The following is a 26,467-nucleotide window of genomic DNA, read 5'->3' as shown; positions in this document are numbered from 1 at the left end:
TCAGACATATAGACGAATAGAATAGAATAGAATAGAATAGAATAGAATAGAATAGAATAGAATAGATGGCCCAGAAAGAAACCCTCACATATATGATCCAATGATTTTTGACAAGGTTATCAAGACCATTCAATGGGAAAAGGATAGTTTTTGCTGCAAATGCTGTTATCCACATGCAAAAGAATTAAGTTGGATATCCACATGCAAAAGAATTAAGTTGGACATTTACGTAGCAACATATAAAAAAATTAACTCAAAATGGAAAATACCTGAATGTAAGACCTAAACTGTAAAAGTTTTAGGAAAAAACATAGGGCAAACTGGATATCCACATGCAAAAGAATTAAGTTGGACATTTACGTAGCAACATATAAAAAAATTAACTCAAAATGGAAAATACCTGAATGTAAGACCTAAACTGTAAAAGTTTTAGGAAAAAACATAGGGCAAAGTTTCACACATTACATTTGGTAATGATTTCTTGGATATGACACCAAAGACATAGACAACAAAAGAAAAAATAAATTATATTTCATGAAAATTTTTCAACTTTGTGCATCAAAATATAATATCTTCAAAGTAAAAAGCAACCCACAGAATGAAATAAATATTTGCAAATCATAAATGTGATAAAGGATTAATGTCCTGAATATGTAGAGAATGTCTAAAATTCAAAATGAAAAAAAAAAAACAAGCAACAATTCAATTCAAAAATGGGCAAAGGACTCGAATATATATTTTTCCAAAGATACATAGATAACCAATAAGCACATGAAAAAATATTCAGCATCACTAATCATAAGAAAAATGCAAACCAAAAAAACTACAATAAGATACCACCTCACACCTATTGGGAGGGGAGGCTACTATAAGAAAGGAAGAAAGGGAGAAAGAAAAGAAAGAAAGGAAGGAAAGAAAGAAAGAAAGAAAGGAAGGAAGGAAGGAAGGAAGGAAGGAAGGAAGGAAGAAAGAAAGAAAGAAAGAAAGAAAGAAAGAAAGAAAGAAAGAAAGAAAGAAAAAAAAAAAAGAAGAAATTTGAACTCTTGTGCACTTTTGGTGGGAATGTAAAATAGTACAGCCAATGTGAAAAACAGTATGATGGTTCCTCAAAAAAATTAAACACAGACTTACCATATTATCAATTAATTCCCCCATTTCTAGGTCCCAAGGAATTGAAAAAATTGAAATCAGGGTCTCAAAGAGATATTTGTACATCCATGTTTATAGCAGCATTACTCACAAAAAGCTAAAACATGAAAGAGTCCAAGTGTCCATCAACAGATGAATGGATAAGGAGAATGTGGTATTTATAGGACTTCCAGGGAAAATGGCAGAGTAAGAAGAACCTAAACTCACATGTTCCCATGGATACAACTAGATGTTATTCATATCAGTGTAAATAACCGAAAAAATAGACCTGAAGACTTTCAGGACCTGGCAGGACAAACTCTCCACAGCTAAATATAGAGAAAAGCCTGCACAGAAGAGGGCAGGAAGGGCAGAGATGTCATCAGGAGCTACATGGAGCCCTAGGTCTATCGACGGGGGAGGGCAGGGGAAGCCATGGGCATGGGTAGGGGAGAGAAACAGACTCACAGTGGGGAACCCACACAGGAAGACACCTATAACATTTCCCTTTCAAAGTCAGAGAGGCCAAATTTCATGAGTTCTAAGAATCAGTGGGACTTAAAACCTAGAACTTTAAAAATTACAAGGATCATAGAGAGTTGGGAGGACAATAGAAAACTGAGTCCCTGCCCTTAAAGAGACAGTATAACAAACAGCCTCACAGAGTTATAGCATAGAAGCATCATTTTGAACAATGCCTGGGGTATATGGGAGGGAGATTTGTTTACTAATATCAGAACATGTAGTGGAAGGGGCAGGGATGTGAGGAGATGTCTCTAGGAACAAAGGAGTTAGCCCTTTCCCTCCCTCACTACACAAACTACACACACAGTCCTGTAATGGGAACCAGCATGGAGCCAACACTCCTTATCGAACTTGCTAATAGTACACCCCATCCCTGCATTCCCCTGCAGACACACCTCCTCCATTCAGGCTTCTGCTACAGGTCTCCTCCCACAAAACAGCAGCACAAACCTTACTAACACTGCCACCTTGCCCCTGTGTGTTTCTGCAGCTTTACTCCCTCAAATTTGCTTTTAGTTGAACTCAACCAAGGCGGTGCCACAGCCTGGCACTGTGCAAACAGCCCCAACAGGGGCCAGTACCACTCCATGTAATGCCTGCCTCAGGGAGACAGAAGGATAACCACATACATCAGTGATATTGCAGCTCCAGTACTGGGCTAGTGGCAGATATCCGGTCTTACTGCAGGCCCCACCTACCAACAAAAGATTCTAAGGCCACAACACAGGGAAAGCACTAATGCTTGGCCTGACACAGCTTAAGCCCAAAGCAGCCCCAGACTGGCCCATTGACAACTCAAGGACAAAGCTCTGCCCACAGTGGGCAAAGAGGACAATTGCAGATGACTGGACTGAAGAAAAAAGTGGCTCAGCCACAATAGCAGGATGCACACAACACACATAAAAGACAGCCCTGAGATGCCAGATTCTGGTGAATAGGGGACACTGCAGAGTACTAAGTAAGGACTTCATAAGGCTACTACTTGCAAGAACAGGAGACATAACTGGCTTTCCTAACACAAACATACAGACAGAGAGAATTAGACAAAATGAGAAGACACAGGAATGTGTCCCAAATAAAAGAACAGGACAAAATCATAGCAAGAGACTTAAGCAAAATGGAGATAAGTAATATGCCTGATAGAGAATTTAAAGTAATGTCATAAAGATACTCACTGGACTTGAAAAAAAAGTGGAGGATCTCAGTGAGACCCTCAACAAAGAGACAGAACATAAAAAAGAACCAGTCAGAGATGAAGAACTCAATAACTAAAATTAAAAATGCACTAGATGGAATAAATGGACAAGAGGAGGCAGAAGAACAGATTAGTGGCCTAGAGGACAGAGAAGTGGAAAGCAATCTAGATGGAAAGATGAGAGACAAAAAAATAACACAAAATGAAAATAGACTCAGGGAAGTCAGCAATACCATCAAGCATAATAACATTCACATTACAGGGATCCCAGAAGGAGAAGAGAGAGAAAAGTTTGCAAAAACTTATTTAAAGAAATGATAGCTGAAAACTCTCCAAATCTGGGAAATGAAACAGAAATCCAGATCCAGAGCACAGTAGCCCCCAATAAAATCAACCCAAGGAGGCCCACACCAAGACATATAGTAATTAAAATGTCAAAAAGTGGTGATAAAGAGAGAATTTACAAAATAGCAAGAGAAAAGAAAACAATTACATAGATGGGACCCCGTAAGACTATAAGCTGATTTTTCAGCAGAAATTTTGCAAGCCAAGGACACCTGGGTGGCTCAGCAGTTGAGCGTCTGTCTTCAGCTCAGGACATGATCCTGGGATCTGGGATCGAGTCCCACATCAGGCTCCCTTAGAGGAGCCTGCTTCTCCCTCTGCCTATGTCTCTGCTACTCTCTGTGTCTTTCATGAATAAATAAATAAATCTTAAAAAAAAAAAAAAAAAGAAATTCTGCAAGCCAGAAGTAAGTGATATGATATATTCAAGTGCTAAAGGAAAAAAAAAAACCTGCAGCCCATAATATTCTATCCAGTAAGGCTATCATTCAGAATAGAAGCAGAGATAGTTTCCTAGACAAACAAAAGTTAAAAGAATTCATGAAACTAAAGCAGACCTACAAGACATATTCAAAGTGCTAAAGGTAAAAAACCTGCAGTCCGTAATACTCTATCCAGTAAGACTATCATTCATAATATAGCAGAGATAGTTTCCTAGACAAACAAAGTAATTCATGAAAACTAAACCAGACCTACAAGAACTGTTCAAGGAGACTCTTTGAGAGGAAAGGAAAAACCATAAATAGGAGTAAGTAAGAAGCACAAAACCAATAAAATTAAATAAATCTATAAAAATCAGTCAAGGGACTCATAAAATAAAAGGATGTAAAGTATGACAGCATATTATAAAAACTGATGGAGAGAAGAATAAAGAATGGGTTCAAACTTAAGCAACATCAACTTAATATAGACTGCTATATGCAAAAGATGTTATACACAAACCAAATGGTAACCACAAATAAAAAACAAATAGACATTTAAAAAATTAAGAAAAGAATCCATGGATATCATTAAAGAAAGCAACTAGTTGTGAGAGAAGAGACCAAGATAAGAAAGGAACAGAGAAGAACTACTAAAACAAGTAACAAAATGGCAATAAATACTAACAATAATTACTCTGAATGTAAATGGACTAAATATTCCAATGAAATGACATAGAGTGATGGAATGAGTAAAAAGCCAAAACCCATCTATAGTTGCCTACACGAGATCCATTTGAGACCCCTTTACACACATATAGATTGAAAGTGGGGATGGAAAAACATTTATCATGCAAATGGAATGAAAGAAATCTGGGGTAGCAATACTTATATTGAACAAAATAGACTTTAAAACAAAAATTGTAACAAAAGACAAAGATGAGCACTATATAATCATAAAGGGAACAATCCACAACAAGATATAATAATTATAAATATTTCTGCACCCAACATTGGAGCACTGAAATACATAAAGCAGTTAACAACAAACATAAAGGAACTAACCAATAGTAATATAATAATAGTAGGGCATTTTAACTACTCACTTATATCAATTGATAGGTCATCCAAACAGAAAATCAACAAGGAAATAAGAGCTTTGAATGACCCATTGGACCAAATGGATCTAGTGGATATATTAAGAATATTCCATCCTAAAACAGCAGAATATACATTCTTTTCAAGTGCACATGGAACATTCTACAGAATAGATCACATACAGGGTCAAAAAACAGGTCTCAACAAATTCAAAAAGATTGAAGTCATACCACGCATCTTTTCTGATCACACACAATGATACTAGAAATCATCCACAATGATAAACTCTGTAAGAGCATAAATATACAGAGGTTAAATAACATTTAGTAAAATAATAAATGGGTCAATCAAGATCAAATAGGAAATGAAAAAAATACATGGATATGAATGAAAATGAAAACACTATGGTCCAAAATCTTTGGGATGCAGCAAAGTGGTTCTAAGAGAGAAGCTTATGGCAATACAGGCCTACCTAAGAAGCAAGAAATATCTCAAATAAACAACTTAATCCTCCACCTTAAAGATCTAGAAAAAGAAGAACAAATCAAACCCAAAACCAGTAAAAGGAAGGAAAAAAATAAGATTAGAGCAGAAATAAATGAAATTGAAGTAAAAACAACAATAGAATAGATTGATGAAACTAGGAACTGGTTCTTTAAAGAAATCAACAGAATTGATAAACATTTAGCCAAACTCAACAAAAAAGGAAAGAAAGAAAGAGAGAAAGGACTCAAATAAACAAAATCAGAAAGAAACAGGAGAAATAACAATTGATACCACAGAAATACAAAGCATTATAAGAGAATATTATGAAAATTATATGCCAACAAATTGGACAACATAGAAAAAAAATGAAAAAAATTCCTAAAAACAGATAGTGTCCCAAAACTGAATCAGGAAGAAATAGACAATTTGAGCACACCAGCAATGAAATTGAAGCAGTAATCAAAAAACTCCTAATGAAAGTCCAGGACCAGATGGCTTCACAGGTGAATTCTATGAAACATTTAAAGACAATCAAGATCTATTCTTCTCAAACTATTACAAAAAATAGAAGAGGAAGGATAGCTTCCAAATTCATTTTATTAGGCCAGCATTACCCTGATATCAAAACCAGGTAAAGACACAAAAAGAAAGAAAGAAGGAAGGAAGGAAGGAAGGAAGGAAGGAAGGAAGGAAGGAAGGAAGGAAAGAAAGAAAGAAAGAAAGAAAGAAAGAAAGAAAGAAAGAAAGAAAGAAAGAAAAGAAAGAAAAGTATGGGCCAACATTTCCCATGAACACAGATACAAAAATCCTCAGAAAAATATTAGCAAGCTAAATCCAGCAATACCTTAAAAATAATCATTCACCACTATCAAGTGGGATTTATTTCTGAGATGCAAGGGTGATTCAATATTTGCAAATCAATCTCCAAAGAAGACACAAATGGCCAACAGACACATTAAAAGATACTCAACATCACTCATCATAAGGGAAATACAAGTCAAAACCACAATAAGATGCTACCTCACACTTGTCAGAATGGTTGAAATAAAAAACACAGGAAACAACAACTGTTGACAGGATGTAGAGGAAAAGGAACCCTTATGCACTGTTGGTGGGAATGAAACAGGTGCAGTCACTGTAGAAAACAGTATGGAGTTTTCTCAAAAATTAAAAATAAAAGTACCCTATTATCCAGTAATTCCGCTCTTGGGCATTTATCCAAAGAAAATGAAAATACTAATTTGAAAAATATATATGCATCCCTATGTTTATCGCAGGATTATTTACAATAGCCAAATTATGGAAGCAGCCCAACTGTTCATTAGATAAATAGAGAAGATATTACACACACACACACACACACACACACACACACACACACTGGAATATTATTTAGCCATAAATAAGAATGAAATCTTTTTATTAACAACAGCATGAAATGGATCTAGAGAGAATAATGCTAAGCAAAATGAGTCAGAGAAAGATAAATGCCACATGATTTCACTCATACGTGGAAGAAACAAAACAAAGAAAAAGAGACAAATCAAAAAGCAGACTCTTACCTATAGAGAACAAACGGAGGGTTAGGGGGAGGTTGGTGTAGGAATGGGTGAAATAGGTAAAGGAGATAAAGAGTACACTTTCTTGATGAGACTGAATATAGAATAGAATAGTTGAATTACTATATTGTACACCTGAAACTAATATAATACTGTACGTTAACTATACTGGAATTAAAATAAGAAACAAAATAAAGAAAAATATAAGTAAATGTAAAACACCCAAAATGTATTTATATACAATGGAATATTATTCAGCTGTATCAAAGACGGAATTTCTGACATGTATTACAACACGTCTGAAACTTGAGGACATTGTACTAAGTGAAATAAGCCAGTCACAAAAAAAAGACAAATACTGAATAATTCCACTTATATGAGGTACTTAGAGTAATGAAAAAAATCATAGAACCAGAAAGTAGAATGGTGGTTTTCAGCGGCCACGTTAGTTTTTAATAGATCCCAAGTTTCAGTTTTACAAAATGAGAAGCGTTATGGGCATGGATGGTGGTGATGGTTGCACAACACTATGAATGTATTTAATACTATTGAACTGTATGCTTAAAAATGGTTAAGATGGTAGATTTTATGTTCTATGCATTTCAGCACAATTTTAAAAACTTCAGAAAACAAAAATTCTCAAAAGATGGTAAGTATAGATCACCTTACTTGGAAAGAGCAATCAGGAATGGAAAATATGTCAGTGGGGAAGATTACAATGAGAGTGTGTGAAGTGAGAAGAGAAACTTAGTGTAATTAGGGCTTTGTGCTGCCATAGGTTAAAAACAAAACAAAGGAAGTGGAATAAGACATAAAACAGAAGGTATATAAGTAGAAAGATTACACTATTGACAGGTTTAGTGACAAAAGGATCAGTGTAGCTTAAGCAATGTAATGTAGTTAAGCACAGAAAAAGATTGAAAATAACATATAATGATGAAAATGTGAAGACCTAGAAGGACTCTAGCTATCATAAAATCTGATCTCATCTTTAGGTGAAAAACATATTCTAATTTTTAAAAAAATTATACTAGTTGCAGATTTTTAGACTCATATCCAACTTCGTATAGGTCTAAATTCTTAGATAGTTAATTCTATAATAAAATGGGAACTCACAGCCCAAAATTTTGTTACTTTATACATATTACTAGAAAATACTTTCTTTAGACTTACCAGAATTAAAAGCTGTGTGTGTGTGTGTGTCTGTGTGTGTATAGTCTCTTCATTCAGAATTAAAAGTTTTGTTTAAAACCCTTTGAAAGTTCACTTTTCAGGATTGGTGACTTAAAGGCTCTTCAATTTTGCCTGTCAGTTTCCTTTCTTCCCAGTAAAAGCCTGAGGAATTTGCCTATAGGGACTTAACCTCTCATTTCTAAATCATCTCAGGTTGTTATTATTCAAAGAAAGAAGATTCCAAGACTTCCGCTCTAACTGCTTAAGTGATCAAGGGTAGACTGAGCATCTAAGAGGTAGAATTGAGGGTGTGGAGGAGTGGGTTGAGGAAGGAATATGAAAAGGAGGATGGCCTTTACAAAACTCTTGCTGCAGGCACAGCTCTGAAACTTCCTCTACCTCATCAAGTTGTGGAGGCTGGCAACATCTAGACTGAAAGCCAGTGAACAGTGTAGCTGTCCAAGAGAAACAGGAGGAGGTTGGCTGGGTTCTCAGGGTGGGTCCAGGGTTGAGCCCTCTGCTTTGGTATTTTTGTTATTTTGTTTTGCTTTCCTAATCTCAATGGTATCTGTCCAAGGGCTCAATTACATCCAATGGCTCGAGAGTGATCGGGCCCTGGGGAGCTGATTCACACTGTTCAAGCTCACAGAAGACGCATTGGTAAAAAAAGGAAGTTAACTGACTCATTTACAAAGAGAAATGTGACTTCCCAGCAGATAGGACTAGTTATGTCACTCTGTCATCCATTCTATCTCCAACAGAAATCATACTTGGGGAGCTAAGTTGAGAAGAGTTGCTTGGTGAATGTATCAGAACAAGAATAGTTGGTCCAAAGCTACATTCTTTCAATGTACCTTTCTGCGCTGTAGGAATACACTGCCAAGGTGTTGGAATTCTTATGTTATCTGAACACTTACTCCTATAAGATAATAAATACGAACACTTAGTATAATGCTTGATACAGAGAAAGCCCTCAGTTAATATATTATACTGTTATCAATATTCTGACAGTATGGCATAGTTGGCTGACAGCATGGGCTCTGGATTTAGATCCTTGCCCTATCGCTCAATACCCATCTGCCAATACGAATGTTATTTAACGTCTCAAGTCTTAGTTCTCTTATCTATAAAATGGGTGTAGTAAGAGCAGCTTTACAGGGTTACCCTTAAAATTACTTAAGATGTATGAAAATCACTTAGCTGTTTATTTTAAGCGGTGAATGCCAATTATTAATAATTAAAATCACAATTATATAGCACTTTTTATATGCTGGACATCACTTTATAAATACTCAATTAATCCTCACATAACCCTATGAGATGGGTGTAATTTAGGAACCTCACTATAGTCACCGAAATCTGTTCCCTTTCCTTAAGGAAGTATACACCTGCCCCACTCCATTGAAGTCAGCTTTGACCATGTGACTTGCTCTGGCCACTCAAATGTAAATAGAAGGAACACATGACACTACTTGGCAGAAATATCTAAAACCTATTTGTGTTTCCCTACCTCCAGGGCTGTAGAATCATTAGACAGAGCTTCTATTAGCCTGAATTTCTAAGCGATACTCACTGTGTATGTCTTGTGATGGACATACAGTGCAGGCAAGAAATAAGCTATTGTTTCAAGCCACTGATGTTGTCATTGCTTTTTATCTCCACAGCACAATCTATCACAATTGACTCAGAAGCATAGAGGCAAAAGGAGATTTTTCCAAGGTCACACTGCTAGAAAATGTCTGGCTTCAGAGTCTATAGTCTTAATCTCTTTGCTTTATGTTTCTTAACAATTCATAGTAATATCAATACAAAGAATAATTTATTATTAATACATTCTTGTCATTGGGGGTCTGTTTCTTCAGACTTCATAAATTGCCATTCTTTTCTGAAAGAGTTGCCTCAGGAAAAAAACTAGCCTTTCTTCAGCTTCTACTACAACAGCCAGCAGCTGCTAGAAACACCATTAGAGAAGTTTTCAATAGACAACATAGAGGACACTGAATGTGTTTCTTCTTTATACAACCTCAGAGCAGCCTCCAAGGGCACAGTTACTATGGCTGCCAGAAGATCCTGGGTTTTTTTTTTTTAAGATTTTATTTATTTATTCATGAAAGACAGAGAGAGGCAGAGACACAGGCAGAGGGAGAAGCAGGCTCCATGCAGGGAGCCCAACGTGGGACTTGATCCCGGGTTTCCAGGATCTCGCCCTGGGCGGAAGGCAGTGCTAAACTGCTGAGCCACCCGGGCTGCCCCAGAAGATCTTGATTTGATACACACACACACACACACACACACACACACACACACACAGAGTCACAAAGAATGATTTAAAATATCCATGGTCATTCAGGTGAGGATGACCCCATTCCTGCCGTCATTCAATCTCTCAGAGATGGATGCCTCTCCTCATACTTCTTTTCTAATAAAACATCGTCTTGTTTCCCTTCTGTCTCTCAACAATGAGCAAAGACTTCAAGAGGGTTTGCAGGCTCTGGTAGAAAGCTTATGACCATACCGACATCCATTTAATTTCCCTTATGCAGCAAGGTTCCCCAGGGATGTGAGAGCCTGAAATTTAGGGACCAAATAAGAGAATCTGCCTGCATTAGAAACATAAGTACCCAAGAAGTGAAAACCTTCAGCCTCTGCTCTTCCCAAGGAAAATGAAAATGTTGCCAAGATAAAAGCAGAGGAAGCAAAGGCTTAAACAGTAATAAAAAGCCAAAAATTTAGGCAAAAAAATATTAGTCATATCTACTGAATATAAGCCTATAAATACAAACCTGTTTTTTTATGGCATTAACTGGAATGCATTAAATTATAAGCTAGAAATCTATCTAGGGAAAGTATAAATACATATCAATTAATAGAAGTGCTCATTGAGGAAGTAATTATTCATCATAACTTATTTAATACATGTCATTCAACTAGTAATCAATGAAATTTATGAATAAATAAGAAGTTAACCACGTCCTAATTTTTTATTCCTTTTTAAGCTCTAGTGACCACCTACCTTCATAACTTTTCCTTTACAATAAAATGTTTACTAGTTATACTTTTTTCAATATTAGTTTTTATATATCTCTACTTGACACATCTCCAGCCTACTAAAATTGATTTTTTGTCAAACTTTTAAAAATGTAAAAATAATGGAATTTCATTCTTTAAAATAGCCAACAGGCCAAGTTAGAAAAATATATATTGGGAAAACTCACTAAAAATGCTACTCATGGGTTCTTTCTAATTTCAGTTTTGTAGATGTAACCGCCTTACAATGAGGTTCTTTTTATACTTGAGAAGTCAAGTCACTCTGGATGGAATCCAAGGCTGTAAATGAATTCCACTTCATAACACATCATGTTTTATCAGTGAGATGGTATAAATTCATATCTCCCCTCCAAAAGATCTTCAAAACTCTCCTGAGTGAAACACCTCCAAAATTAATAACAATTTACTACAATAGGTTAACTAAGCAAGTGAAGTTGTAGCATCTCTTTCTAGAAGACTTAAAGAACAGGCAAATTTCCCATTGTAAGATTTTAATATTATGTTAGTAACCAAATAAAACTCATTTCTGAAGGACAGCATGAAGAAAAGACAGATGGAAGGAACCCTTAATGTGTGAGGGTAGGATGAGAAGGAGCTATCTTGGTCCAATGATTATCTGGAAAATATACTGAAAACTGAGTCATTGAGACTTGTATCATCATACCACCCCAAATAAACACAATGGCTATTTAAGGAGTTTGATTTTGTTCTCAGCAATGAAAGAGAAAGGAAGGTTTAGGAGGAGCATGTTATAGTTGGCTATTGGCATATTAAAGTGTGGGGAAATGCAAAAGATCTGCTAAGCAAGTTCCTCCTCTGGACCCAGGTATGGTGCTAAAATATTAATGGAAGGGAAAAAAAAAAAAAAAGAAAACCATGGATGAGAGCTTCCAGGATCATCTTGATTTCAGCCTTCTTGATGGATCCAAGGTCCTCATTTCTGGCTTGGAAAATTTGGACACTACGTATAATTCATATTCATTATATTATAGAGCTATTCATCATGGTCTCTGCAATTTTTTCTATAGTTTCCCTGTCATTTATTACCAGATCGATGTAATACTGAATTGCAGGAAACAAACTAAAGAATTTATTTTTTAGTCTCAGTTAAATTTGCTTTAAAGCTAGTGCCCCTTCCCACCACTCCTTGCTCCCCATCTACTTCCCTAGGAGCACATTTGTCATTATTTTCTAGCTTCTCCCTCACTTGTTGGAAAGTACATTGGAATAAAATATGTTTAGTTACATGAACCCACATACTCAACCAATATTAATCAATCCCCACTCCCTTTCCCTAGATAGTGGAGAATACTTACATAAATTGTATGTAAGGAAACCTTTTCAGTTGGCAATGTGCAATATTATAGTGAGCCCTGCCATATTTTACTAATGCAGTGATTATGTATTACAAGTTTGCTTATACTCATTCAACCAGTTGTAAGCAATGTCAATTGAATCTAGGAAACTTAAGAAAATGAGCATTTACTGAAAGATGTTAGGAGCTTGGAAAATGAACAGGAAGGCTGGAGAATAAAGCAGGAACTAAGAGCTTCGCATTCAAGATACAAGATATAAAGGGAGGTCTCAGAGAGGCACCATGAGACTACACAGTCTCCAAAGGAGCCCAGCCTCTGTCCCTCAGCTAAAAATTAAAATTCCAGGGGCATCATGGTGGCTTAGTCAGTTAAGTGTCTGACTCTTGATTCCAGCTCACGTCATTCATGATCTGAGGCAGGCTCTGAACTGGGCATGGAGCCTGCTTGGGATTCTCTCTCCCTCCCCCTCTGTCCCTATATTCTCTCTCTCTGAAAAAAAAAAAAAAAAAGAAAGAAAGAAAGAAAAGAAAAAAAAAATTCAAGACGTTCATTTGTTCAGCAATTGTGGAAAGAGCACCTCATTAGCAAGCCCACAAAATGTAATAAGGGAAAAGAAATATTAAAATTTTTGGAAAAATTCACTATTCTTGTTTAGGCTCCTAGCACTCAAGCTAAAATACCAGCAGCTAGTACATGAGCTATAATAGTAGAATATTGGTCATGTTTCAAAAAGTCTGTCTTAGAATGATGTGTATGTACAGCATTTGCTCAGCCCCATCTACCAATCTGCCTCTGTCACTAAATCAAACAAGCATAGAAACAAACCTCAGAAAACACTGAATGGGCTTAAGTCACAGGTTAATAAAGAAACAAGAAATTATTATATCTCAATATAAAAATTAATTAAATTCAATTTTTTTAAAACTAAAATAAGAAACAACAACAACAACAAACTTGTTCCTCCAATGGTCATCCTCACCTGGCAAAAGTAATAGCGTATATGTGTGTCTATATATAGTGTCTAGTTTTATGCACTTTGACTTAGATATTTTGTATGTATTACCTCATTTGATTCTCACCAAACCCAGGGAATTAATATTATTGTCACACTAATGTTATTGTCAACCCACAGAGGGATTATATAACTTGGCTAAAGCCTCAGAGCTCTCTGGCAATCCGCACAAAGAATCTGCTGCACCCCTGATCAAGGCTGCCTAGACTCAGTCACATGGATTGAGTTTTACAGGAGGCAAGAGGACAGTATAGTGTAGAAACATGGGAATGAGTTAAAATCTCAGCTTTGCCATTTACTAGCTGATGGCAAGAAGCTTAAACCTGGCTAAGCCTCAATTTCCTCATCTGTGAGATGGAGAGAGTCATACCAGGGTCAGCAGGAGTCACTGCAAGGTCAGTCGGTTATCGCAAAGAGGAAAGGGAAAATGTATATAAACTACATAGCCATGTGTGCTTGTCACATATTAAGTACTGAATAACTGATGGCTATTATTAGTTATAGATCTGTCTCCCTTTGCAGACTAGTCCTAGAGGCCCAAGTATTCCTCTTTTATTATTTGTAACCATAGCACCTTTCTCAGTGATTGGCATATTACAAACTCACATGAATATCTGCTGACCAGAAAGTGTTTGGTATCAGTATTCACGCTGCCATGCTTACTCCGACATTATAAAATAACCTCACCTTACATTAATGCTATAGGTCTTCCCTGCTCATTAAGCAAATGATGCCTATTTCCCACTACCCCACTCCTTGCCCCCAGACTGTTAATTCATGAGGTCAGGGACTATACTTCTTTTGTTCTCCGTGAATCCTCAATGCAGAGCACAGAGCCCAATACATAGGGGAGGTTAACAAATATTTGTGAACTGAATTTTTAATAAACATTTATATCTTTCAGTTCACCTAGCACTTTCACATAAACGTATTTTTCAACAGAGTAAGTTAAATATGTCTTTGGCTCCAGGCTGCCTGGGTTCAAACCCCACCTCCATCATTTACTAGCAGTGCAGTCTTGAGTAATATACCTACAATTTTTGGTTTTGTTTTTGTTTTTAAGATTTTATTTATTTATTCATGAGAGACACACAGAGAGAGAAAGAGAGAGAGAGAGAAAGAGAGAGGCAGAGACATAGACAGAGGGAGAAACAGACTCCATGCAGGGGGCCCGACGCGGTACTCGATCCTGGGTCTCCAGGATCACGTCCTGGGCTAAAGGTGGCACTAAACCGCTGAGCCACCTGGGCTGCCCTATACCTACGTTTTTAATGCCTCAGTTTTTTCACATATAAAATAAGAATAATAATAGTATTGGGGGGGCACCTGGGTGGCTCAGTTCATTAAGTGTCTACCTTGGGCTCAGGTCATCATCCCAGGGTCTTGGGATCAAGCCCTGTATTGAGTTACCCTGCTCAGCAGGGAGCCTGCTTCTCCTTCTCCCTCTGTCCTTCCCCTCACTCATGTGTAGGAGCATGTGCTCAAATAAATAAAATCCTTAAAATATAATAATAATAATAGTATTGAATTGTTATCTGTCTTATAATGTTAACTTATACAAAGATTGTAAAACAGTATGTGGCACATAGTAGGTGCTCTTTAAACATCAGCAATGATTAATTTTGTTTATGGCTGTTTTCTTCCCAACACACTGTCAGGAATAAATTACTCCAACTGCCTAAATCATCGTTCCTTTCACATAAGAAAATATGAAAAGTGGCAACCTTACCTCAAAATCCTAAAATTAATTTTCAGCAGAGCAAATCATAATCTCAAGAAACTGACTTCCAAAGCTACTTGCAAAAATAAATGTATTTATAGAGACTGCTCTTAAAATAAAATAATCCGAAATGGCTCCAGATATTCTGTAGTCTAAAGCTCTTCCAAATCATTTGTGCTGGATTCTTCTCCCACAACATTTGGCATTATTCTTTTCACAAACAAGAACAGCTATATTGACTTGAGCAGAAGCATTCATGTGAGTAAAAACACCGGGTGGTAGAATTAGGTCGCCCTGTCCTCTGCCTCTACCACAAACCTCATTTGCCCTATTATGGTGAAAAGTATGTCAATCTCCCCATCACTTAGAGCATGAACCTGGTGATTAGGCCACATATTACTTCAAAATTCCAATCACTGCATTTAACCACTGATGTCTCTCTGCACATTGGAGAGATGAGCAGGAGAAAAATAAAGGCAAAGAGGGTACCTGGAAATTTCATTTACCTTCAATACTGTAATGTTCCAAGCAAAGCTCTCAGTTGCCTTGTTGAGTTTTCTTCCTTTCAAGCCTTCTTTTGCCCCTAGATTATGAAGTTCCTCATGGAATTCCATCCCTTTTAAAAAAAGAACATACCAGAATTCTTAGTATAAGTTTCATAAAAATAGGCATTTTATTATGAAAAATTCCCCATTCCTGTCCTTCTCTCATAATTTTGAAATCCCTGACTCAAATGCTCCCTTACATCTTATTCATCCCCACCAATGGTTATCCTTAGGGGCAAACTAACAATAATCAATTCATTATATCAAATTACATTTTAAACAGCCAGGAGCTATAGATAAAGACATAAACCTCCTTTTTAGGAGGTTAAGAACCAAATTCTTCTGATAGCTTACATGTGTCTTGTTTGTCTTCTACCTGGGTTGTTTGTTTTTTTTTTTTTTTAAGATTTTATTTATTTATTCATGAGAGACACAGAGAGCGGCAGAGACAGAGGCAGAGGGAGAAGCAGGCTCCCTGTGGGGAGCCCGATGTGGGACTCAATCCCAAACTCCAGGATCACGCCCTGAGCCAAAGGCAGACACGCTCAACCACTGAGCCACCCAGGTGTCCCTCTACCTGGTTTTTATGTGAAATGGTGTAATGTGTGACAATGTGTGACAGGTAACTATATGTGATAGATGCACTTATTTTACTTTTCCACATAAACCATCTGTATGACTTGACAGTAGACCCTGGAGTCCATATGGATAACAATGTTAATCAATAAATGTTGGGTAAAAATAAAAATATGTTTTATAAATGTGTTCCTGGAAACACCTAAGTACTTCAGATTTGGTAATGGCCTTAAAGTTATTTTTAGCTGAACCATTTCTTAATCTTGAATACTATTTAAAAAATGTCATCATCCTCAGATGGGAATGACACTTTCTTCTGGACAGTTTATGACATCTTTGGAAAGCTATGAGTGATATCAAGCCAAAGTCTCTCTCCCTGGAACCTTTACCCCTTCATGCTAGCTAGACCCAGACCAGCTAAGTCTAATCCTTTTTCCACTGTACAGCCTTTTAGCACTTGAAGAAAGATATTAGATAAATTCCACCAGAGTCTTTTCTCCAGATTAAAGATTCTAGCATGTTTCAGCTTTACTAACAATGTCTCTCCTTTAAAGATGACATCCAGGCAAAGCCTCTACATTGCATAGTTTACTGGAGTTGAGCTTGTCGGGATCTGCATCCAGGAACACCATACTCACATTGGGCTTGAAGCAGCCCACACAGGGTGGGGATTTACCACCACCCTCCTTGTCTAGTTACTTTACTTTTATTAATGCAGCTAAAAGCCACATTAACCTTTCTGGTGTTAGTATAACAAATATAGCACATGGTAAGAGCATGATTTTGGGGTTGGGCTTACACTCTGGCTCCACTACTTACTAGCTACATAAGCCTGAGCAAGACCTTGAAACTCTGCAATCCAGTTTCCTTACTAGTGAAATGGTGATAAAAAGAGTGTGTCCCCTCAAAGGACTGTGGTAAAGATTAAATGAGTCAACACATATAAAGCTTTTAAAGTAGTGTCTGGCATAGAAGAGCATTATGTAAGTAGGTGGTATTATTTTTGTGCTGTCAACAGAAACATTTAAGCCTGTGGACCAGTCAGTGAAGAGCACCATTTTTAAAGTCTAGTTTGGGATCAAAGGTCAGCTCTACCCTGTGTTGATATGGGATCTCAAGTGATTCACTCAATCTCTCAGAATTTCAGATGGCTCATCTGTAAATTGGATACAATGGTGATTACCTTGCAGAGTTAAGAGGACTAAGTAACAGTATGTGTGCACAGAATATTATGTGCAAATATATAAAGCAATTGTCACTATTGTCATCTTCCTCATCATGATCATTGTGCATAGGAATCCAGGAGAATATAGATCCAAGAAATATTAAAGTACAGAGTATGGATGAAGGTAATATAAATAAATAGAGGGGTGCCGTCATAGTTATGTGACCCATCCCATCCTTAAAGAAAGAATAAATCTAAAATAATGACTAATAAATGAGGCAAAAGCCTAGGACATTAATAGGATTATGGCTCGAATTATAAAAATGAGGGGTCCTAAAGGGACAATGTATAGTAAAAAGGTTTTGACAGACTTGCAAACTACAAAAGTAGATTCAGAACCCTTCACCTCTCTAAACATTGTTAGACACTACCCCCTATATACATACAACCCACCTATTGTCACCTCAATTTCTTCTGTACTAAACAAAGACTTACATTCACTTCAAAAGTATTAACTATGGCATAAAATATTTGAATTTTAAGAGTAACAACAGAAACTTTAAAAACTACCAAAAATTATCATTAAGTTTCTAAAGAAAGGGGGGCAAAGTATGGGGATTACCTGATTTCTGACACTGCACAATCTTTTCCTGGACTGTATCTGCCATTTCTATGAGAAATCGGCTCTCTTGAATCATCTGTCACAAAATAAACAAAACAAAAAAAAGGTGGTTGTTAGAAGTCCTTAAACTGGCCCATTGGAAGGACAGCATACAGAGATACACCTAATGCTACCAATAATGGGGAACCATGGTCTTAACCACAAGAGATAGGAGATGGAAGGATAACTGGGGTCTGTCCCAACCGCCATCCATTCTAGCTAGACTAACGTGAGAGTCACCTACCTTATAATTACTTCAGTCATGTGACACACTTGGCACACATGGATGCCAAGTAACTGTTAAATAAATGTATACACATTCATTAAGTCCCAGATCACATTTATGAACACCTCTTTTCTACTCCCTCACTCCGAAAGTTACAGCAATACCAAGGCAAATGGTACTGGAATAATAGCAACAAGAATCAGAATAGGGAATCACCTAGTGATGACCTAAAGGATAACTGAACACATCAGTGAAGTTAGACGCTTGCATTTGGGTGGGCCAAAGCTGGTGGAGGTCTGGTTCTCCCTCTAAAAGGGCTCCTGCTCCATTGGCAAGAATGAGGAATGGGTCAGATTTCAGAGCCACCAATTTAACAGAAATTGTAGGCAATAACACCGAAATGGTGATCTCTGCTCTTTACCTTTGGGTAGAAAACAAAAGTGTCCAAGAAATAATTAATAGACTAAATGAAATAGGGGAAATAAGACAACTGCTGATGAGATGGAGAAAAGAAAAATCTGTATGTGAAGAAGAGGGAAGATGATAATTGGTAAAGAAGTTGTAATCAGGATGACAAGGGATTGTGGCTCTCTTGAAGTGCCTGAAGAAAAGCAACCATTAGACAAACTAATACTTCTTGAATTTCCAGCCACTCTTCTATTCCCAATAAGTGTTGCCCCATTCCATCTGGCTGTTCTGTTTTGTCTGTCTGAATATTCTGAAAGGAGTTCAAGGCAGAATCCAAAGTGGATATAAAGGTCTTAGGTAAGACGTTTTTCGTAATTAAATGCTATCAAACAGATTGTAGTCTTGTACAATCACTGAAAAATATAAAGTGGTTTATGGCTACAAATTTTTTAATGTAAAAGAGTATTGAATCACAAATTTTTTAGTGCCTAACAACTCCATAGAAGTAAAATCATATTATTCCTTCATTTAATAAATATTTACTAAGAAGGCACTATGTGTAAGCACTGTAGTAAGTACAAGGAGTGTGATGCATTAAGGAGCAAAAACAGACACATTTCTATCTCCGTGGAGTTCAGAGTCTAGCAGGGAAGTCTAATCAAATGGATGAATGAAATATAATTAATTCAACCAAACAAAATTGAATTACTCATATTTTCTGCCTAAAGTGGTATTTTAAAGTAAGTTATTTGGAGGGTCAAATTGACCACCAAAACCATAAAAGCAGATATCCAAGAAGGTCTAGACTGGGTCACACATTTTAACTGCATTAACACTTTCAACTCCCAAGATGAAGTGGAAAGTTAGTGAATAACACCTTACGAAATGCCTAACATAGCCAGACTTACTACAGCTTCCAAGTGAATGAAACTTACAAGCGGAGAAAGATTTAATATGAGGGCCATCTAGTCTTTTCTAAGCTTAGCATCCATGCATGTAACATCAACTGAGTTTTATTATACTTTCAAAAGTTATCAGATATTGCAATAGTTAAGTAGTAGACAAAATGTTTTTATGAAATTCAAGCAAGGGAAATACTCATAAATAATGGACACATTTTGTGATTTTAACATAAGCAAAATAGGTAATACACATTTTTTAGAATAATTTAATTATAAGACCAAAAGAATCTTAGGTATCATGACCACTCCCTTAATTTTGTAAAAAAAAAAAAAAAAAAGAAAAGAAAAAAGAAAAAAAGAAAGAAAAGAAAGGAAAAGTAAGAAAAAAAAGAAAAGAAATGAAGACTTACAAGAGTTAAGATTGTCTTAAAAATAGAACTAATTATTGAGCTGGAATTAAAACCCCACTTACTTTCATGAAAAAATAGCACTCCTCTAACTTTGTCTGGCCTGGCCAAGCTCCGTGAGAGAATGCATGCCTTCACAGACATGCAGTCTTTCAAGCCTGAACTATAGCATTTTCAAAGTCACCTGGCCCAGCCTTTCAGAAAAAAAAAAAAAAAAAAAAAACATGAGCGAATGCCCATAATCAATCTATTTCAAACAGATTCAAATTTATCCTTTTATAAGAAAAACTCAATATAATAATAGGATTGATAATTCCCTTTGATAATTTCTTTTGATTTCCTTTAATAATATCTTGACTGACATCTTAACACTCATTTCTCTTGGTTTTGCTCTCAGTAGAGAATATATTCTTTAATTTAAAAAAAACCCTCTACCTATTGATTTGTAGACTATTTTCTTTGCAGTATTTTACTAGGTGTCTCCTCACTTTTGAGCAAAAAAGGAATATACTTCCTTCATCCCAAAACACCATACCCTCTTTATAATAATCTGAGAAGGAAGTGTTTTCTTTGCTGTGGCTCCCTCTTCTACCTAGACATTCACTTCTGCTTCCACTACTTCCCTCACAAACCCATTACTAATGACCCCTTCTTTTTTTTATCCAAAATCTCTACCTCTCTCCTGTTTTTTTTCCCTTCTCCATGTATGGAGAGCAAGCAAACAATAACAACTTATTCTACTGGCCATTAATCCTCCCTTTGTAAAATTAGCCCATACTCATTGCTTTGACTCAAGCAAGTTTCCATCAAGACCTTCAAAGTTTAACTTTGGCCTCATCATCAACTACACCCTGGTCCATCCTCTGTCCTCATTCATTCCCAACTCAGCAGTTGACACCTGTGGTCGGCCTTCCTTTTTGATTTCTGGGACCCTGTTTCATTTTCAGCTTTACTCTTTCTCTGACTCCTGTACTACCTGTTTCACCTTTTTTATATCCATACATGTAGGAACTGTTTGAGCTGCTAAGCCTCATCTCTCCATTTTTTCCTTTCACCATTTTGACTCCTCTTAGTAATTTCATCCATTCCTAGAGCAATGAAATATTGTACTCATGAAGATCATTTCAAGGCCAGTGTCCCCAACCCTGGCTTCTCTCCTAAATTCCAGATTTATACTTCCAACAGTCTATAATGGTAGTTTCCAAAGTAGGGAGGTACATGTACTCTGGGGCAAGGAGCACAAAATAATCCTTGGAGGTGTGAGGAGAAACAATGAGGACTTCTACTCAGGTTTATTTATCTGTAAAATTAGAATGGAAATTAAGCTTTACAGATTGACCCTGCCCCTTGCCCCTTGCCAAGTCAAGATCATGTGTCCCTAATGTGGTAAGTGAGATAAGACAAGGAAGAAGGGAATTCTGCATGGAAGAAGGGATAACAGCATTACTCATTTATTAGTTTCTTCCAGAATATTCCAAATTACATATGCCTGTAATTTATATTATCTGGTCCTAAATAAACTAAACTTCCCCAATATGGATTCCTGAGAAGAAAATGAAGATTATCCAAGCACAAGCAAAAATGTGAAGATGGCAGAGCAGCTCCTCGATTCTACTCACATCATGATTTCTTCCTCAGCAACACAGACAAGGGAAAACCATGACAATGGATTAAATCAATGTATTCAATTACATTGGAAGAGCAAAAAGATTTATTTTTATTATCTGTAAGTAAAACTTAAAATCCAATGCTAATTTCTATTCTTGATTTGTTTTATAGTGTATAAATTGGTATGTTAGTAAGTTTATATCATTTATGAATGAATACACTCTCAAATTTTTACTGAGGAGTTGCCTGTGTTGGATCCTCTCTATTCACCCCTCCAGATGTACTCTCTGCCATGTTCCATGCTGGGGAGGTTGGTCTCTGTGGGCAACATCAAGCAGGCTCTCTCACCTCTGACTTCTGTTGGGACTGGCCAAGAGGACTCATCAGCAATGGATCATGGGCAGGAGGCAGGAGGAGAGAAGGTTTAGGGTAGTTATTCCCTTGACCATTCGCTCCCTGCTGGACTGTGGCTCCATAGCTTCCTCCTTACAAGGCCACAGCTCCTGTCAAGTGAGCTGTATCTCTACCAGGTACAGATGTTATTGAGCACCAGGAATAGCTCCCTCACCTTCCTCTTTGGGCCTGGGAGTGATGACAGATTTCCGCTGTTACTATTCCTGGGGTGATCACCATCCAGTGTTGCTTGTCTAATGCTTACCCATACTTTTATCACTAAACCCCTCATTTACTCCTTTAATCACCCCTTTGCTATTTGTGGAGAACAAATAAGGCGGAGATGCTTAGACTACCAGATACCTGTACTTTAATTTCCAGCATTCTCTGTCTCATCCAGAATTCCAAGTTCCAATCTCCAACATTCTCTTTGCCTCATGCATCCTGAAGGTGAGCTCCCCCTATTTTGTCAGTCACCCTTTGTTTCCTTCTTTTGTCACAGCATTCCTGGTTTAAAAGCCTTTCTTCACACCCTCCGGACCATCTTTCAACTTATATTGTAGCTCAATCATCACCTTCAAAAATATGTTCTCTTCCATTTAATTCTCCCATTCTAACGCCTCCTCCTGCCAAAAAATGAAATATCTCCTATTTTCTCCAAGTGCTCACAAAGCATCCTTGGAGGCACTCAGAGGTGGCTTTGAATCCCTGCTCAGCTACTGGCAGGTTCTGGTTCTTCCGACACTACTCCTTCTAAATACCATTTCCAGAATCATCTTCCAAAAGCATAGCACTAGTTACTTCCTGGCTTTCTCGTTTTCTCCTTTGCCTATTGTGTGAAGTAAAATTTTTCTAACCCAGAATTCACGTCTTCCCATTTGCCCCAGGAGCTTCCCCCTCTCTGGCTTCCCAATTCTCCTAGGACCTTATGTGAATCATGCTTCTCCAAGCACCTTGTTCATCCTTCTACACACTTCTTTCTATTAGAGAAGTCTTCTTAAGCCTGGTCAAAATCCTACCAGCCTCAAAACTCATATCAGTGCCTCTCTTCCATTGGTGTCCTGATTTCCCTTTTCCTTTCCCTTTCACCTCCAAATTTCAAGAATATTCTATGTTTTTAATCCACTTACAAAATTTCTTATTTTCTATTTTCTATTTCAAATTACAATTAATTATCTACTTTTGTTATCTCTCACCCTTCATTTCCCCAGTAAATTGTAATTTCAGTAGATCAGGAACTTAGTTACCTATATTCATAGATTCATCATTTATTTATATAATCACCTTTTCTCTATTTTACTGTGTGACATTTATTTCTTCTACATATTGATTACCCACACGTGTACACACAATACGGTATTTTATTTATTATTGATTACTTCTCAAACCTAGAATTATCTTTTAGAACTCTTCTTTTTTTTTAAGATTTTATTTATTTATTCATGAGAAACACAGAAAGAAGGGCAGAGACATAGGCAGAGGGAGGAGAAGCAGACACCACGCAAGGAGCCCGATGCAGGACCTGATCCGGGAATCTGGGATCAGGCCCTGAGCCAAAGACAGATGCTCAACCACTGAGCCACCCAGGCGTCCCTGGAACTCTTTTTTTTTTTTTTTTCTTAAGATTTATTTATTTATGGGGGGAAGGGTAGAGGCAGTAAAAGAGGGAGAGAAAGTCTAAACAAACTTCATGCTGAGTGTGATCTCATTACCCTGAGATCACAACTTGAGCCAAAAAAGAGTCAGACATTTAACCGACTAGGCCATCCAGGCACCTCTGTCTTTCGGAATTCTTTTTTTTTTTTTTAAAGATTTTATTTATTTATTCAAGAAAGACACACAGAGAGGCAGAGACATAGATAGAGGGAGAAGTGGGCTCCATGCAGGGAGCTCAATGTGGACTGGATCCCAGAACCCCAAGATCATACCCTAAGCCGGAGGCAGAAGCTCAACCACTGAGGCACCTGGGTATCCCTGTCTTTTGGAATTCTTATTTTTATTTTTATCTCTAGTCTTTTGTCTAGACTTCTCCATTTTTCTATAATCTTAATGTTCTGAGTTCCCTTTCAAATAAACACAAAGCTTTTAAGAGAATTATACCTATAGAAAATACATTACTCAAATATCAGAAAGTAAATGAATTTTTAAACTTTATTACGGGGGCACCTGTGTGCCTCAGTCAGTTGAGCCTCTGACTCTTGGTTTTGGTTCAGGTCATGGTCTCAGGGTTGTGGCATCAAGTCTGCATCCAGCTCTGTACTCAGTGAGTAGTCTGCTTGACTTTCTCTCCCTCTTCTGCTATCATCCTCCCTGCTCACACTCAGTCTCTCTCTCTTTCTCTCTCAAATAACTAAATAAATCTTTTTAAAAAATAAAAACTTCACTACTTATTTAAGGTAAACTAAATTCAGGACCAAAACATTCAACAATGTTCAAGTTCTCTTCAAAATCTCCCAAGTAAATATTTGTTAACCCCATAGTGTAAGAAGTTGTTTTTCCCCTTGTCTAATACATCATTTTGTAAAGAGATAGTCAAGTGTGATTTAACCTTCAGCATAGAAGAGCATCCCTATGAGATTCCTTAGACGATAACCTGAAATCCTTTAGTAAAAAAATTCATAATTATTACTCTGAAATACTCATCATTAATATTCCCAGAACTTAAAGTCACTATTCATTTGGACTTTTCTCATGAGGGCTTTTGATCATCTTCTCTATGGTAACAGCTTCCACTGTACTTAGAAAAATAATTTTATTCTATTTTCTGCAGTCAACTTTCAATTATTAGCAGTTGTAGAGAAAACAAATAAGATGGATGGCCAAAATACACCAATAATTCCAAACCACGTTTAAATCAACAGCCTCTCCCCCAGGCTTATCTAAGATGTAAGGAAGGAAAAATGGTTGATTTGTGTTTAATCTCCTTCCTAGTTCTCTACAGATCCTGACAGGAATGAAATATAAAGCGCAAAAGCCAAGGAGAGAAGGTGAGAAGCATATCCTCGTATAATCCTCCAGCTGGGTAGTCAGTGTACTAAACCAGCCAAGGCGAGGTTGACTGGATTGATAGAATCTGGGAGTGTCCTGGATTTACATATCTGATGTCTCAGTCTCAGCTCCCAGTTGTCTTGTTTGTTGTAGTAATACAAAGAGCTTTTCTTTAACTCTGTCACATGAGTATCTCCTAATGGATCTTATTTCCATACCATGACTTTGAATCTAAAAGAATAGAGGACTTACTCAGATAAAGATTAGCATGACTTTAAGCGTTCGGTGTGTCCTGAACAGGGGTATGTAAAGTTGTCAGTTAAGATCAAAATCATTTATTTAAAATAAAAATTTTACTGAAGCGTTACTGCTTTTACTCAGAGATGGATTAAAGTGTCCAATCTGTGTCAATAAAGTATCCTTACAGCTCTTCTCAATAGAGAATTTAATTGCCTAGGATCATTGCTGAGTCAATGTAACTATTGAATGGTACTGAAGAGATGAACTTTTGTTCATAACATGACTCATAAACCTTCCACAGATTCCAATTTTCTCCTGATTATATCCAAATTCCTAGAACCACAGAACTTTATATTTAGAAATCACCATAAGGATCACCTATCACAGAAAACCCCATTTCGTAAAAGAAAAAACTGAGCCCCAAATGAGCTTTCCTAAAACCAAAGAGCTGGTCAGGGAAATAGGAACAGGTCTATGCTACGAGTTGCATTGTGATACTAATATTATATTAAAGTATAGAATTTCTATTGGCAGTATAAGTCAGTGATAAACATTAATAAAGTAAAATTTGCCAAGTATAATAAAAATACATTTTGTCCAGACTGCTTCTCCTTCTGTCTAATTTGCAAAAGGCATCAACCACATAGATATTCTTCCTATCAAACCTAGAAAGAAATGTATTCAGTGGCATCCACTGTTCTTTCAGGAAGGTGTTATCTAATTTGGAAAGTTAATCACTTAAGAATATGTCAATCTGCTCTAAATCTATTTTATTCTCTCCTTTTAAGAAGACTAAAATAATCAAACTCGTACCTTCCTTCCAAGAGAAACACTGGGTTTTAGTTTTTGGTTCTCTAGATAATTTAAAATAAGACCTAAATTTTACCAAACTCAATACCTTTTGAAATCTGATTGCTGTTACATGCATATCTGCCAGCTAGAATGAACATAATATCCTTTAATTTTTAATGTCCTTTAATTTTTAATACTTTAAATCAGATGGACTACTAATAAATCGGCATCTTTTGCTTTTAAGCAAAATTAATCCTATTGAGACTGTTAGTTTTCGGTGAAAGGGTACACACATAAGGTCAGAACATTTGCAAGCTCACTGGAAGTCCACGGCATCTGACGTATGATGATGTATTGATGTATGCAAAAAAGTATTTTCTGTCCCAGGAAAATCTCTGAGTCATATTTCCATGCTTGATTTATGATGGCACAGGACTAGAGAATTCACACAGAACAGGCAAAAGGACATTTGTCTCCACATCTATGATACTGATAAGATCTACTTCAGTGAGCTGCTTTCTGCATAAAGGGA

General features: G+C 36.8%; 1 protein-coding gene across 3 annotated transcripts in view; it reads right to left on the bottom strand.

Moving 5' to 3' along the window:
- The window catches only part of PLCL1 (phospholipase C like 1 (inactive)), a 332,194-nt gene that overhangs the window by 33,698 nt on the left and 272,029 nt on the right, over positions 1-26,467 (bottom strand). For all 3 annotated transcript variants that reach the window (XM_041737357.1, XM_041737358.1, XM_041737359.1), the window contains exons 4-5: positions 17,933-18,008; positions 15,531-15,640 (exon numbers count right to left, since the gene is read on the bottom strand). In XM_041737357.1, coding sequence (XP_041593291.1) covers positions 15,531-15,640; positions 17,933-18,008 — 186 coding nt within the window. The remainder of the gene's footprint in view (positions 1-15,530; positions 15,641-17,932; positions 18,009-26,467) is intronic.

Source organism: Vulpes lagopus, chromosome 22 (genome assembly GCF_018345385.1).
Source record: "Vulpes lagopus strain Blue_001 chromosome 22, ASM1834538v1, whole genome shotgun sequence".
Taxonomy (NCBI): Eukaryota; Metazoa; Chordata; class Mammalia; order Carnivora; family Canidae; genus Vulpes; species Vulpes lagopus.
This window is presented reverse-complemented; position numbering and strand designations above follow the sequence as displayed.